We start from the raw sequence: 14,338 nt of genomic DNA on the forward strand, positions 1-14,338 counted from the left end.
TCAAGTCATACAAAAAACGGATCCTTAATATTTAACTACAGCCTTAAACAGATCGTGCTTTGTCTTTCAATGATTTCGGTTCAAAATTCAATGAAAAAGGGGAAAGGAAAAATGGAACCGGGTGGTTTTTTATTTTTACAACCTCAAATTTGGTGTCAATTTTGGTGAGTATTTTTGGTGTCATGCTGGTATCAAATGAAAGACCTCTGGTGGTAATTCAAGGTGGCTTTTCTAGTATTTTCTCGAAGGCCGATTTTCTCGACCTTTTACTTAAGGTGGACGCAATTAATTTTCCGAGCGCTCCCAAAGCACTATAGTAATTCTACAGGGTGATCCAAACCCTTGACATTTTTGAAAATGCTGTAATTTCGAACTGAATCAACGTATGAATCTGAGTTTTTTACAGGATGACAGCTGAGATGTGGAATTTTGATAGTTCATGAACAAATTTTGGATCAATTGAGCAATCTTCGGTCACGGTTGGAGGGTTCCCAGTGTCATCCGCCTCCTCAAGGTGGGACCGGCTGCGGCGAAATGAATGACATCTCCCCCTCGCCCACGGTTGGTCCTGCACTGAGCATGCCGGGGGCTAAAAAAAACCAATTGAGCTATCTCCCCGCAAAAACGGTAAACAAAAAGACGTCAGCAAACGCAAGTATATAGTTAATGTGTTCGTAGCATGCAATCAAATGACGACTGAATTTTATTTTATATGAGTATCGAGAAAAATTTCGAAAAAAAAAATTGAAATTTAGTTTTAAAAATTTCGCAAACTTTTGTTTGGGCGACCATGGCGTCATCGAGGAAAGCGAAATACTTGAGTTGGTGCTCTAACCTTGTATCTGAATAGCAAAAACGGTTCTCAGCGACACCTTAAAACTGAACGCAATAGCTCTTTTTCCCTTTAGGAGAGAAAAGTAGCTTTATATGCGTCAGTTTTATTAATTCTTTTTTCACTCTGAGTGAATTTTTTGAGCTTTGATATTGTAAACTTTGGCGTTCCACATTCGTTGGAAAACTTAGTGTATGATTTCATATCATTCAAACTACTTTCAAGTGGTTATAAACATATGTTTCAAGTACACATTGAGCTATCTCTTCCCTACGCGAATGGGGATGGGGAGATGGCTCAAATGATCTCCAATTTTAAAAAAAAAAGTTTTCAGCCATTTTTTCTATTTTCGATCACGCTATAAAACCAAACCGTTCCTTTGTCTCGTGCTCCACAGATTCAGTTAAGATGAAACTGGACACCACCACCACAGCTTTGCTATCACTTCCCCTTTGGACGGCTTGGTGATTCAGCGAAACAGGCGCTGCAACCAGAATCACTAGACGTCGCAGTTACTGAAATTGGAGCCACTTTCCACCCAAAGGAACCACGGCTGTGACCGGAGTGTGAGACCTGAACGCGACGGCGACGATGCCAACCTTCCACAGAAAGTAATGTAATCACAAGCGTTATTAAAAATCTGAACGCATTGAAATTTTAAAGACTATTACCAAAAAAAACAAGACCTAAACAGGTTGAGTTTCTTCATTAACTTATAAAAACCCTTGAAAACACTTTTGACACAGAGGCCAAGCTGAGCTTCGCACCACTTGCGATACAAAACAAAAAAATCGAGCAAAAAAACTAGATCTATCATAATTAATACGGCTAATTTTGAAATGAAAACATGCCGAGACAATACAATTGAAATTAGCATCGGAAAACAATTAACCAAGCGGTAACAAATACCTTAGCAGAAACCTTTTGTCGAAAAATAAATCAACAAGATTTAACATTTATGAAAATTCCCCGTCGCCCTCAAAACACTTAAAAAAATTATTTGCTCGTCACATGAAACAATATGACAACTAAGCCGCTGTAAAATAGCCCAAAACCCAGAAAGCCCAAAAAAAATTGAAAAAAGTTAAGTCTAATAAATAATTAAGCCCTCAAAACACAGACACGCAAACACACTTTTTTAGCTCCTCAAAGGACGCAAAATGAGGCTGATGAGCCGATACGATATAGGCCAAAATCTATCAACCAGAAAAAAAAAGAAAAAACAAGGCGATGAAAAAATCGTTGTCATGAGAAATTTGAATTATTATTTCTATTAAGATGTTTAGCATTTTGTTCAATCCTCGCGCAACTCGAAATTAGGTCACTAGGCCGATAAATTATAGGCCGGAAGAATTTGGGCAGAAAAACGTGTTTTACCGAAAAAAATAAATACGATGTCAAGGTTAAAAAAATTACAATAAGCAGCAAAGGGAAATCACAACACTAAAACAAACTATTTTGTAACAAAAATAAATTCAAATAAACGATTTTGTTGGATGGTAAAAACAAAGCCGAAACTAAGCCGACAAAAAGTAAACCGAAAACGAAGTAAACCGTAACACAATAAGGATGCATAGTGAGAGTAATAAACCAATGAGCGCAAATATACTGCATGCATGCTCGTTTACTGCATGCATGCTAAAATAGGTAGAGAAAGTTGTTGAAAGGACAAAAATTCAAGTACCGGATTGCAATACCCTTGCTATCGCAAGAGTAATAAACATTTAATTCTTGTCTTTTTTTAGACATTACAAGCTGTAGCAGACTATTGTCGATTTCTAGCGGGTTCGAGTCTCGGTAAACTAAGAGGGTGTACTTAACCTTGTGTGGGAAAAGATGGACCAAAAAATTAATGAAATTTCTTAACCAAAAAGGTTTCTCTTATACAACTAGCATAGAAGTTTAGCCAACGGACATAGCCAGCAGATGATTGGTACTGAAATTAAGGAATCCGAAACGTGATTGAACATTTGTGAAATTTCAGGACTTGGTTAGGATCTCCAATTTTTCTCCCAATTATTCCAATTAGAAAAAACTGAATCAACAGGTAGCTTTTTATTCAGCTGGGAATTCAATAATAGAAGTCCATTTTTGAGACTAGAAGTCTATCACGTTTTTCGTGACATTTGTTCTTTGACAGCGGAGTTTGCCTACCTTTTAACAAAGGATATGAACTGAACTTAGAAAGTCTATAGAAAATCATCACGATCTACATAAATTTCTTTACTACTTAGTTTAGGAGATATGGACGATTTTATGATTTCTGAAAAAATGCAAAAACTTCGAAAAAACATGGAAATCAATTACATTTTCAAATTATAAGTAGAAACATTTATTGAACCCGTGGTTGCATGCTAACGAGGGTGTAATTTAGGGTTGAGGTTCTAACGCTAAAACTTGACCTGACAGAAACTCTTAGTTTAGGATATATGGACGACTTAACAATTTTTGAAAAAATTCAAAAACTTGGAAAAAAATCTAAATCATTTTAAAATTTTGTTGTTTTTTCTTTCTTACCGGCGGTTGCCTACTTACGAAAGTAAAATTTAGGATTTTGATTAGAATGACAACACTTGACCGTCCTAATGCTCGTAGCGTAGGAGATATGGATGCATTTACGAAATTTAAAAAATTCTAAAAACATTTAAAAAAAATCTTTTTCTAATAGTGAAAAAACATGCAGAGCTAAAGTAGGCGTTTGTGGGCCATATGGCCCCGTTGTCTATCCTCTCCGAGTCTCATTTTAATAACGATGAATTGCTAAACTTATGTGATGATTTACCGGAGTAATTTATTCTTTCTTTCTTTCTTTCTTTCTTTCTTTTTCTTTCTTTACGTGATGATTTTCGAGATGATATTGTAATTAATCCCTCATTTAAAGCAATGCGAGGTAATCAAAGTTGGATTAATTCAAGTGTGAATAAACCAGCCGAATTAAAAACCTAACGAACATGAGTACATTATATACATCAGCCGTAAGTGAAGTTTTGGTTCATAAAAGCCAGCCTTTTCGTTCATTCGTGTTGACATTTGTTCGATTTTGGGACCATCAAAAAGTTGTCAGATAATTATTGTATAATTCAAATCAAAAGCTAAAGAGCATCAAAGCACGAATTTCAAAGCACCTAATCAGAATCACTCAATTGAAGGTCATCCCTTAAATCGAATCCAGTCAAGGATGAGTTTCCTGGATTCATCCGCGCCTCGACATCCATTGCGTGTTCTCTTCTCGTTTCTTGACTGCCTAGTATAAATTGCACTTTATTCGCTCCCTCTTTCTCTTTAGTATCCTTTTCGCCGTTATCCGAGGACGAGTCAGAGTCGGATCCCGAACTGGATCCGGACGAGTCCGAATCACTTCCACTGCTGCTTAGCCTGCTTACTCTTCCCATCAGATTTTTCTCCTCTTTAGAGCTGCTTTCTTTTGTCTTTTTTACCTTTTCCTTAACCATTGGCAAAGAAGCACTAGCCATATCGTCTATGATAACATTCTGATTCTGATTATAACTTTGTGATTGGTTCGAAACGCCAAAACTCGACGAATGATGACTAAATAAAGGCAAGTTATTCGATTCAGTTGATAAACTTTTATGCGGAAGAGAAACAGCGTTGTTGGCCTCCGAAGCACCAAGTGTAGCATCGTGAACTTTGGATGATTTGGGGGATATGTTAAGTTTACTAGTTTTTTCAGACTTCTCAGCACGCTCCTTTTTCGTCTTCAACCTTTTCGTTTTTCCTCTGGCTTCATTCTTTTCTGGCTCTGTCGACTTCGCCACTGGCATAATATTTGATGAGGACGAATCGTCCATTGCCTCTGGTAATCCAGAACAAACCGTCGGATCTTCATTTGTTTTCTGAGAGGCTCCAGTCTCGTCCGTTGCGTTGTTACTATTCTGTGACTGCTGCTGAAGTTGTCTGTTCAAAGCCGCTATCTGAGCCGGCGTTCTTTCCTTGCGTGTCTTCTTCACCATTATGACAGACTCAAGCTTTTCCAAAGTCACTTCGCCCGTCTCGTGGTCGATTATGAGCACGCATTCCTTCTGAGCTGGTTTTTTGTTTCCTCTATAAGAAACAGACCAAGGTCAATTATGAAACAAAATAAAGCGAACGATGAGAAAAGTTCTAGCTACTCACTGAAACATTTCTTCTCCCCCAATTTTGCCTGACCAAACAAATGAGGCCATATCATCGAAGATTGTTAAAATTCAAACAAACTTTACGATTGAGACTTTTGAAAACACTGCCAAATTAAAATAAAAAAAGAGTTACTGGTTTTACAAGAGCATTTGGTACTTTATATTGGGACGAAGAAACACCAGGTAAACGAGTAAGTTGATTAAAAGACATGCGGTTCAAAAAGTTAATTGACAATTTTTCGTACTGATCAAATAGTAACCTGGGACATTTGAACTCACTTGTAGACTACATCTTCTGTGATGACCTCTGGCACTGGTTCCTCGCCAGCTCCAGCTGCGAACTGGGCGACTGTCTGGGGGAGACTGATGGTGACCTCCCGATCTGACTGAACGACGACCTCTCCTGGCAAGTGGCGGGCGAGAGAGGCCGGTTTGAAATCATATTTCACAGTGTGGTACTTGTCTCCACCACAAGAGGGCGACTGGGAACTTGGTTTGGACTCAAAAGACGAGCCAAACTTCAGGGGTAAAGTGCGACCTACTAAGTCGTCCATTCATTCATTCACTCAATCATCAATCATTCTGAAAATCGAAAAACAAACTAAGAAAGCAGATAAAAACTTTGAAATGATAAATCAATGAATTAAAAAGAGACGCGTTCATAAAGTTTTTCAAACTAAAAGACAACAGAAAAGAACACATTTAAAATAAAAATTTTTACTTTGAGTTTTTGAGAAGTTCAACAAAGTCTTTGTTGGACAAAGCCCCTTTATCAGAAGTATTCTCAAGAGACAAAGAAGTAGTATCCATAGCTTCGTTTTTGAGAACACTAGCAGATAGTTCTGAAGAATTGGTCCCTTTTATTGGCTGAGCAAATTTAGTTTTTGCAGAATTTGCCAAGCTGCGAGGAACCAGTTGGATCTGCGATCGACCTTTCCCTCTGTAATCATTTGTTGTAGTAGAAGATGGAATGGCTGGTTTGCGGAATTCATTTTTCTTCGAGACAGCATTTGATCCAGGTGCTTTTCTCGAAGGAGGGTTGCTAAAAAGCAAGTTAAATGTTCAGAAGGAAAAAAATTAGCTTACCTAAGCTGGTATTACAAGTTGACAAGCGTAGAGTTAACGACAGTAGACTAAATCAAGTATTAATATTTTTATAATCATTAACTAGACACTACACAATTTTGACACATTGATATGCGGGCTTTAAATTCGTTGTTCATTGATTTCATAGATCAAGCAATCAGTCAGATTAGAAAACAAATAATGGATCGGTAACAACATATTTCGAGAAAGACCCAAAATGAAGGAAATTTCAATTGGCACAAGTTAAATATTAAGACAGTTCGGAAACTTCATATTCAAAAAAATAACTCAGACGAGAAGCGGAGCTTCGAATCACTTGCGCTGTTTGATTATAGAAATCGTCAGAAAAATCCGAAACATGCATATCACAAAAGATCATCCAAACCAATTCCGGAGACTCGGCTGCAGTAAATGGCTCAAAAACACAAATCGAAAGAGACAAAAAAGCCATTTACGGGATATACGATCCCTGAAAGGAAAAGAAAACACGCCCAGAAAGTAATCAATTAAATGACTAGTTCAGTATCAGTGGGAAATCAGATTTTCTTAAAGAAATGCAAACCACACGAAACAAATCAATTAAATCGCAAGTAGCCAGCGACGAACGAAAAGTAAAAACAAAAAATCCGATGTTTAACTGAGAAAAAAAAACAACAGATGCAAACTTACTACAATCACTCTTTCAATTTGCTCCAAAATTTTTATGACACGTTGTAAACAAAAAACATTCAAAAACACCATACGAATGACATCAATCAAAAAACAATAACAAAGCTAAGTCTGAAAAAACTGGGAAAGCTTTCAAAAGTTAGAAAACAAATTCAGATCAAACAATCCCCTCTTTGAACTGCAGCGCCTTCAAAGAGGAGTGAAGAAAAGTCATCAGAGAAGATCAAGATTAGCTTCCCTGTCACATGGATTTTTCTTCAAATTCTATCAAGATAATGCAGGCAAGGCCATCAAACTACTGATGAAACAAAAATACGAAAAAGAACTTTGATCGACAAGCCATTTGATACTGATTGAACTTTCACTTCAGTGACAGATTTAAATTTTTTGAGCACAAGTTTAGTTCAACGAGAGTTTGACCTCTCAGAACATCACATAAAGATAAAAACTAACCGGACAACTGACCTACTTAAGCTAAAAGCTGAAGCTAAATAAAAACGAAAAACGAAGGAGCGAAATCAGCGTAGCCCAACGATCAAACTTACTAGATAAAAATTCAACAAAGGCTGAAAAGCGCAACCTTTTGGAACAAATCGTGGATCAAGTGAGTACTTATAACAAAACATATGGGCATTAGCACTACCACGAAAAATACTGATCTCAAAAACAAATGAGCCGGACAAAACATTTGAAATCAAACCAATTCGTCCGATTGTTTTTTCTTCTTTGATTCAAGATAATGCATGCAATGTCATCACATAACTGATAAAAATTTCTAGAAGAGTCCAAAAAAACTTTTGCTACTGAAAGACCGTTGATTTCAGCGAACATTTTGATTCACCGATCAGAAGAAAAGTTCATCATGAATTCGAGAAAAAGCCTCTGAGATCATCACACTAAAAGATGACAATTTAATTCAAACACTTGACCAGTTTGAATCAGACGCTGAAGCTAACTAACCCTGACAAAGAAACAGATGAAAACAAAACGATTTTTAAATCAGCTTCAAAAATTCTTTGCTGCTGACTGATAATTGATATAGAAGCTCGAATGGTTCATCTTTTGCATTACAAAACCCTTGAAAATAAAAAAAAGAAGAAATGAAATGACATTAGAAAAAACCTATGCTTATCAGCACTAAAACAAACTTTCCTAGCTTGAATTAAAAAAGCTGATGAAAAATGCAGAACTTCATAACATTTTACAATTTGCAAAAGAGTTACACTCATGAGACTCAAATGAAAGCAAACAAACTGTCACTGTTTTTTTTTTTCATTGAATCAAGATAAGGAATGCAATGCTATAACATAACTGATAACAAGTTTCTAGAAAAAGCTCGAAAAAAACTGGTACTGCGAACCGTTGACTTCAGCGAACAATTTGATTTAACCGATCAGAAGATAAGTTCGTCAAGAATTCGAGAAAAAGCCTCTGAGATCATCACACTAAAAGATAACAATTTAATTCAAACATTTGACCAGTTTAAAACAGACGCGGAAGCTAACTAAACCTGACAAAGAAACAGATGAAAAACAAAAAGATTTTAAATCAGCTTCATTAAAAAAATCTTTGCTGCTGGCTGATGTTTGATATAGAAGCTCGAAGGGTTCATCTTTTGCATTACAAAAGGCTTATGGAAACCAAAAAAGAAGAAAGGAAATGGCGTCAGAAAAAAACTATGTTATCAGCACAACAACAAACTTTCCTAGCCTGAACTTGAAAAGCTGATAAAAAATGCAGACTTCATTACAATTTGAAATGTGCTTAAAAAAGTTACACTCATGAGACTCAATTGAAAGCAAACCAAATCGTCAGACTATTTTTTCTTCATTGAAAAAAGGCAATGCCTGCAATGTCGTCACATATCGGCACAAAAACAAATTTTCCCAGCCTGAATTTAAAAGATGATAGAAAATGCAGCATTTTATAACATTTTAGAGTTTTCAAAAAAGATTTTTGATCATGAGACTCAATTGAAAGCAAACCAAATCGTCGGGCTGATTTTCCTTCATTGAATAAAGATAATGCATGCAATGTCATCACAAAACTGATGAAAAATTGCTGCTGAAAGACCGTTGACTTCAGCGAACAATTTGGTTGAACCGATCAGAAAAAAAGTTCATCATGAATTCGAGAAAAAGCCTCTGAGATCATCACATTAAAAGATGACAATTTAATTCGACAATTTCATTCAAACCATCGACCAGTTTAAAACAGACGCTGAAACTAACTAACCCTGACAAAGAAACAGATGAAAAATAAAACAATTTCAAATCAGATTCATTGCAAAAGTAGCTGCTGACTGATGTTTGATATAGAAACTCGAATGATTAATCTTTTGCATTACAAAAAACTTATTGAAATCCAAAAATAAAAAATGAAATGAAGTATAAAAAACCTATGCTTATCGGCACTACAACAAATTTTCCAAGCCTGAATTAAACAAGCTGATCAAAATGCAGCATTTTATAATATTTTGAATTTTCAAAAAAGATTTTTAATCATGAGACTCAAGTGAAAGCAAACCAAATAGTCAGACTGATTTTCCTTCATTGAATAAAGATAAGGCATGCAATGTCATCACACAACTGAAGAAAAATTTCTAGAAGAGTTCAAAAAAACTTTTGCTTCTGAAAGACCGTTGACGTTGATTTCAGCGAACATTTTGATTTACCGATCAGATGAAAAATTCATCATGAATTCGAGAAAAAGCCTCTGAGATCATCAAACTAAAAGATGACAAACGAATTCAAACTTTTGACCAGTTTAAAAACACACTGAAGCTAACTAACCCTGACAAAGAAACAGATTAAAAACAAAACGATTTTAAATCAGCTTCATTGAAAACGTCTTTGCTACTGACCGATGTTTGATACAGAAGCTCGAAAGGTTCATCTTTTGCATTACAAAACACTCATGGAAATCAAAAAAAGAAGAAATGAAATGACGTATAAAAAACCTATGCTTATCGGCACAACAACAAACTTTCCAAGCCTGAATTAAACAAGCTGATAAAAATGCAGCATTTTATAACATTTTGAATTTTCAAAAAAGATTTTTAACCATGAGACTCAAGTGAAAGCAAACCAAATAGTCAGACTGATTTTCCTTCATTGAATAAAGATAAGGCATGCAATGTCATCACATAACTGATGAAAAATTTCTAGAAGAGTTCAAAAAAACGTTTGCTTCTGAAAGACCGTTGACGTCGATTTCAGCGAACATTTTGATTTACCGATCAGAAGAAAAATTCATCGTGATTTCGAGAAAAAGCCTCTGAGATCATCAGACTAAAAGATGACAAATGAATTCAAACATTTGACCTGTTTAAAACAGACGCTGAAGCTAACTAACACTGACAAAGAAACAGATGAAAAATAAAACAATTTCAAATCAGATTCATTGCAAAAGTAGCTGCTGACTGATGTTTGATATAGAAGCTCGAATGATTAATCTTTTGCATTACAAAAAGTTTATTGAAATCCAAAAATAAAAATTGAAATGACGTATAAAAAACCTATGCTTATCGGCACTACAACAAACTTTCCAATCCTGAATTAAACAAGCTGATAAAAATGCAGCATTTTATAATATTTTGAATTTTCAAAAAAGATTTTTAACCATGAGACTCAAGTGAAAGCAAACCAAATAGTCAGACTGATTTTCCTTCATTGAATAAAGATAAGGCATGCAATGTCATCACACAACTGATGAAAAATTTCTAGAAGAGCTCAAAAAAACTTTTGCTTCTGAAAGACCGTTGATGTTGATTTCAGCGAACATTTTGATTTACCGATCACAAGAAAAATTCATCATGAATTCGAGAAAAAGCCTCTGAGATCATCAGACTAAAAGATGACAAACGAATTCAAACTTTTGACCAGTTTAAAAACAGACTGAAGCTAACTAACCCTGACAAAGAAACAGATTAAAAACAAAACGATTTTAAATCAGCTTCATTGAAAACGTCTTTGCTACTGGCCGATGTTTGATACAGAAGCTCGAAAGGTTCATCTTTTGCATTACAAAACACTCATGGAAATCAAAAAAAGAAGAAATGAAATGACGTATAAAAAACCTATGCTTATCGGCACAACAACAAACTTTCCAAGCCTGAATTAAACAAGCTGATAAAAATGCAGCATTTTATAACATTTTGAATTTTCAAAAAAGATTTTTAACCATGAGACTCAAGTGAAAGCAAACCAAATAGTCAGACTGATTTTCCTTCATTGAATAAAGATAAGGCATGCAATGTCATCACATAACTGATGAAAAATTTCTAGAAGAGTTCAAAAAAACGTTTGCTTCTGAAAGACCGTTGACGTCGATTTCAGCGAACATTTTGATTTACCGATCAGAAGAAAAATTCATCGTGATTTCGAGAAAAAGCCTCTGAGATCATCAGACTAAAAGATGACAAATGAATTCAAACATTTGACCTGTTTAAAACAGACGCTGAAGCTAACTAACACTGAGAAAGAAACAGATGAAAAATAAAACAATTTCAAATCAGATTCATTGCAAAAGTAGCTGCTGACTGATGTTTGATATAGAAGCTCGAATGATTAATCTTTTGCATTACAAAAAGCTTATTGAAATCCAAAAATAAAAATTGAAATGACGTATAAAAAACCTATGCTTATCGACACTACAACAAACTTTCCAAGCCTGAATTAAACAAGCTGATAAAAATGCAGCATTTTATAGTATTTTGAATTTTCAAAAAGATTTTTAACCATGAGACTCAAGTGAAAGCAAACCAAATAGTCAGACTGATTTTCCTTCATTGAATAAAGATCAGGCATGCAATGTCATCACACAACTGATGAAAAATTTCTAGAAGAGTTCAAAAAAACTTTTGCTTCTGAAAGACCGTTGATGTTGATTTCAGCGAACATTTTGTTTTACCGATCAGAAGAAAAAATCATCATGAATTCGAGAAAAAGCCTCTGAGATCATCAGACTAAAAGATGACAAACGAATTCAAACTTTTGACCAGTTTAAAAACAGACTGAAGCTAACTAACCCTGACAAAGAAACAGATGAAAAACAAAACGATTTTAAATCAGCTTCATTGAAAACGTCTTTGCGACTGACCGATGTTTGATAAAGAAGCTCGAAAGGTTCATCTTTTGCATTACAAAACACTCATGGAAATAAAAAAAGAAGAAATGAAATGACGTATAAAAAACCTACGCTTATCGGCACAACAACAAACTTTCCAAGCCTGAATTAAACAAGCTGATTAAAATACAGCATTTTATAACATTTTGAATTTTCAAAAAAGATTTTTAACCATGAGACTCAAGTGAAAGCAAACCAAATAGTCAGACTGATTTTCCTTCATTGAATAAAGATAAGGCATGCAATGTCATCACATAACTGATGAAAAATTTCTAGAAGAGTTCAAAAAAACGTTTGCTTCTGAAAGACCGTTGACGTCGATTTCAGCGAACATTTTGATTTACCGATCAGAAGAAAAATTCATCATGATTTCGAGAAAAAGCCTCTGAGATCATCAGACTAAAAGATGACAAATGAATTCAAACATTTGACCTGTTTAAAACAGACGCTGAAGCTAACTAACACTGACAAAGAAACAGATGAAAAACAAAACGATTTTAAATCAGCTTCATTGAAAAAATCTTTGCTGCTAACTGATGTTTGATATAGAAGCTCGAATGATTAATCTTTTGCATTACAAAAAGCTTATGGAAACCCAAAAATAAAAAATGAAATGACGTATAAAAAACCTATGCTTATCGGCACTACAACAAACTTTCCAAGCCTGAATTAAACAAGCTGATAAAAATGCAGCATTTTATAATATTTTGAATTTTCAAAAAAGATTTTTAAACATGAGACTCAAGTGAAAGCAAACCAAATAGTCAGACTGATTTTCCTTCATTGAATAAAGATAAGGCATGCAATGTCATCACACAACTGATGAAAAATTTCTAGAAGAGTTCAAAAAAACTTTTGCTTCTGAAAGACCGTTGACGTTGATTTCAGCGAACATTTTGATTTACCGATCAGACGAAAAATTCATCATGAATTCGAGAAAAATTCGAGATCATCAGACTAAAAGATGACAAACGAATTCAAACTTTTGACCAGTTTAAAATTAGACTGAAGCTAACTAACCCTGACAAAGAAACAGATGAAAAACAAAACGATTTTAAATCAGCTTCATTGAAAAATTCTTTGCTGCTGACCGATGTTTGATATAGAAGCTCGAAATGTTCATATTTGCATTACAAACCGCTTATGGAAATAAAAAAAAAAGAAATGAAATGACGTATAAAAACACCCATGCTTATCGGCACTACAACAAACTTTCCCAGCCTGAATTCAACAAGCTGTTAAAAAAGGCAGAATTTTATAACATTTCAGAAATTTAAAAAAATAGTTGCGCTCATGAGACTCAGTTGAAAGCAAACCAAATAGTCAGACTGATTTTCCTTCATTGAATAAAGATAAGGCATGCAATGTCATCACACAACTGATGAAAAATTTCTAGAAAAGTTCAAAAAAACTTTTGCTTCTGAAAGACCGTTGACGTTGATTTCAGCGAACATTTCGATTTACCGATCAGACGAAAAATTCATCATGAATTCGAGAAAAAGCCTCTGAGATCATCAGACTAAAAGATGACAAACGAATTCAAACTTTTGACCAGTTTAAAATTAGACTGAAGCTAACTAACCCTGACAAAGAAACAGATGAAAAACAAAACGATTTTAAATCAGCTTCATTGAAAACGTCTTTGCTACTGACCGATGTTTGATAAAGAAGCTCGAAAGGTTCAACTTTTGCATTACAAAACACTCATGGAAATCAAAAAAAGAAGAAATGAAATGACGTATAAAAAACCTATGCTTATCGGCACAACAACAAACTTTCCAAGCCTGAATTAAACAAGCTGATAAAAATGCAGCATTTTATAACATTTTGAATTTTCAAAAAAGATTTTTAACCATAAGTCTCAAGTGAAAGCAAACCAAATAGTCAGACTGATTTTCCTTCATTGAATAAAGATAAGGCATGCAATGTCATCACATAACTGATGAAAAATTTCTAGAAGAGTTCAAAAAAACGTTTGCTTCTGAATGACCGTTGACGTCGATTTCAGCGAACATTTTGATTTACCGATCAGAAGAAAAATTCACCATGATTTCGAGAAAAAGCCTCTGAGATCATCAGACTAAAAGATGACAAATGAATTCAAACATTTGACCTGTTTAAAACAGACGCTGAAGCTAACTAACACTGACAAAGAAACAGATGAAAAACAAAACGATTTTAAATCAGCTTCACTGAAAAAATCTTTGCTGCTGACTGATGTTTGATATAGAAGCTCGAAATGTTCATATTTGCATTACAAACCGCTTATGGAAATCAAAAAAACAAAGAAATGAAATGACGTAAAAAAACACCCATGCTTATCGGCACTACAACAAACTTTCCCAGCCTGAATTCAACAAGCTGTTAAAAAAGGCAGAATTTTATAACATTTCAGAAATTTAAAAAAATAGTTGCGCTCATGAGACTCAGTTGAAAGCAAACCAAATCTTCAGACTGTTTTTTCTTCATTGAATCAAGATAATGCATG

General features: G+C 34.7%; 2 protein-coding genes across 5 annotated transcripts in view; both read right to left on the bottom strand.

Annotated features, from left to right (window-relative positions):
• Positions 1-187: 187 nt before the first annotated feature.
• Positions 188-5,546, bottom strand: LOC134845299 (ELL-associated factor 1-like). Of its 4 annotated transcripts, none has more exons than XM_063862261.1 (3): positions 5,248-5,546; positions 3,958-4,894; positions 188-589 (listed from the first exon to the last, which is right to left on the bottom strand). In XM_063862261.1, exons 1-2 carry the CDS (start codon positions 5,520-5,522, stop codon positions 3,958-3,960), a joined length of 1,212 nt encoding a protein of 403 aa, XP_063718331.1. In that variant the 5' UTR covers positions 5,523-5,546; the 3' UTR covers positions 188-589. The 4 variants fall into 4 exon arrangements, with proteins under 4 accessions (XP_063718331.1, XP_063718332.1, XP_063718330.1 ...); XM_063862262.1 differs by lacking the exon at positions 188-589 and adding an exon at positions 598-1,347; XM_063862260.1 differs by lacking the exon at positions 188-589 and adding an exon at positions 598-1,431.
• Positions 5,547-5,635: 89 nt separating this feature from the next.
• LOC134845048 (squamous cell carcinoma antigen recognized by T-cells 3-like) overlaps positions 5,636-14,338 on the bottom strand; it is a 100,536-nt gene continuing 91,833 nt past the window's right edge. Inside the window, exon 2 of the mRNA XM_063861879.1 lies at positions 5,636-6,010. Within this exon, the coding sequence (XP_063717949.1) occupies positions 5,686-6,010 (325 nt within the window). The 3' untranslated portion in view covers positions 5,636-5,685. The remainder of the gene's footprint in view (positions 6,011-14,338) is intronic.

The sequence above is a fragment of the Symsagittifera roscoffensis genome, chromosome 4, assembly GCF_963678635.1.
Source record: "Symsagittifera roscoffensis chromosome 4, txSymRosc1.1, whole genome shotgun sequence".
Taxonomy (NCBI): Eukaryota; Metazoa; Xenacoelomorpha; order Acoela; family Convolutidae; genus Symsagittifera; species Symsagittifera roscoffensis.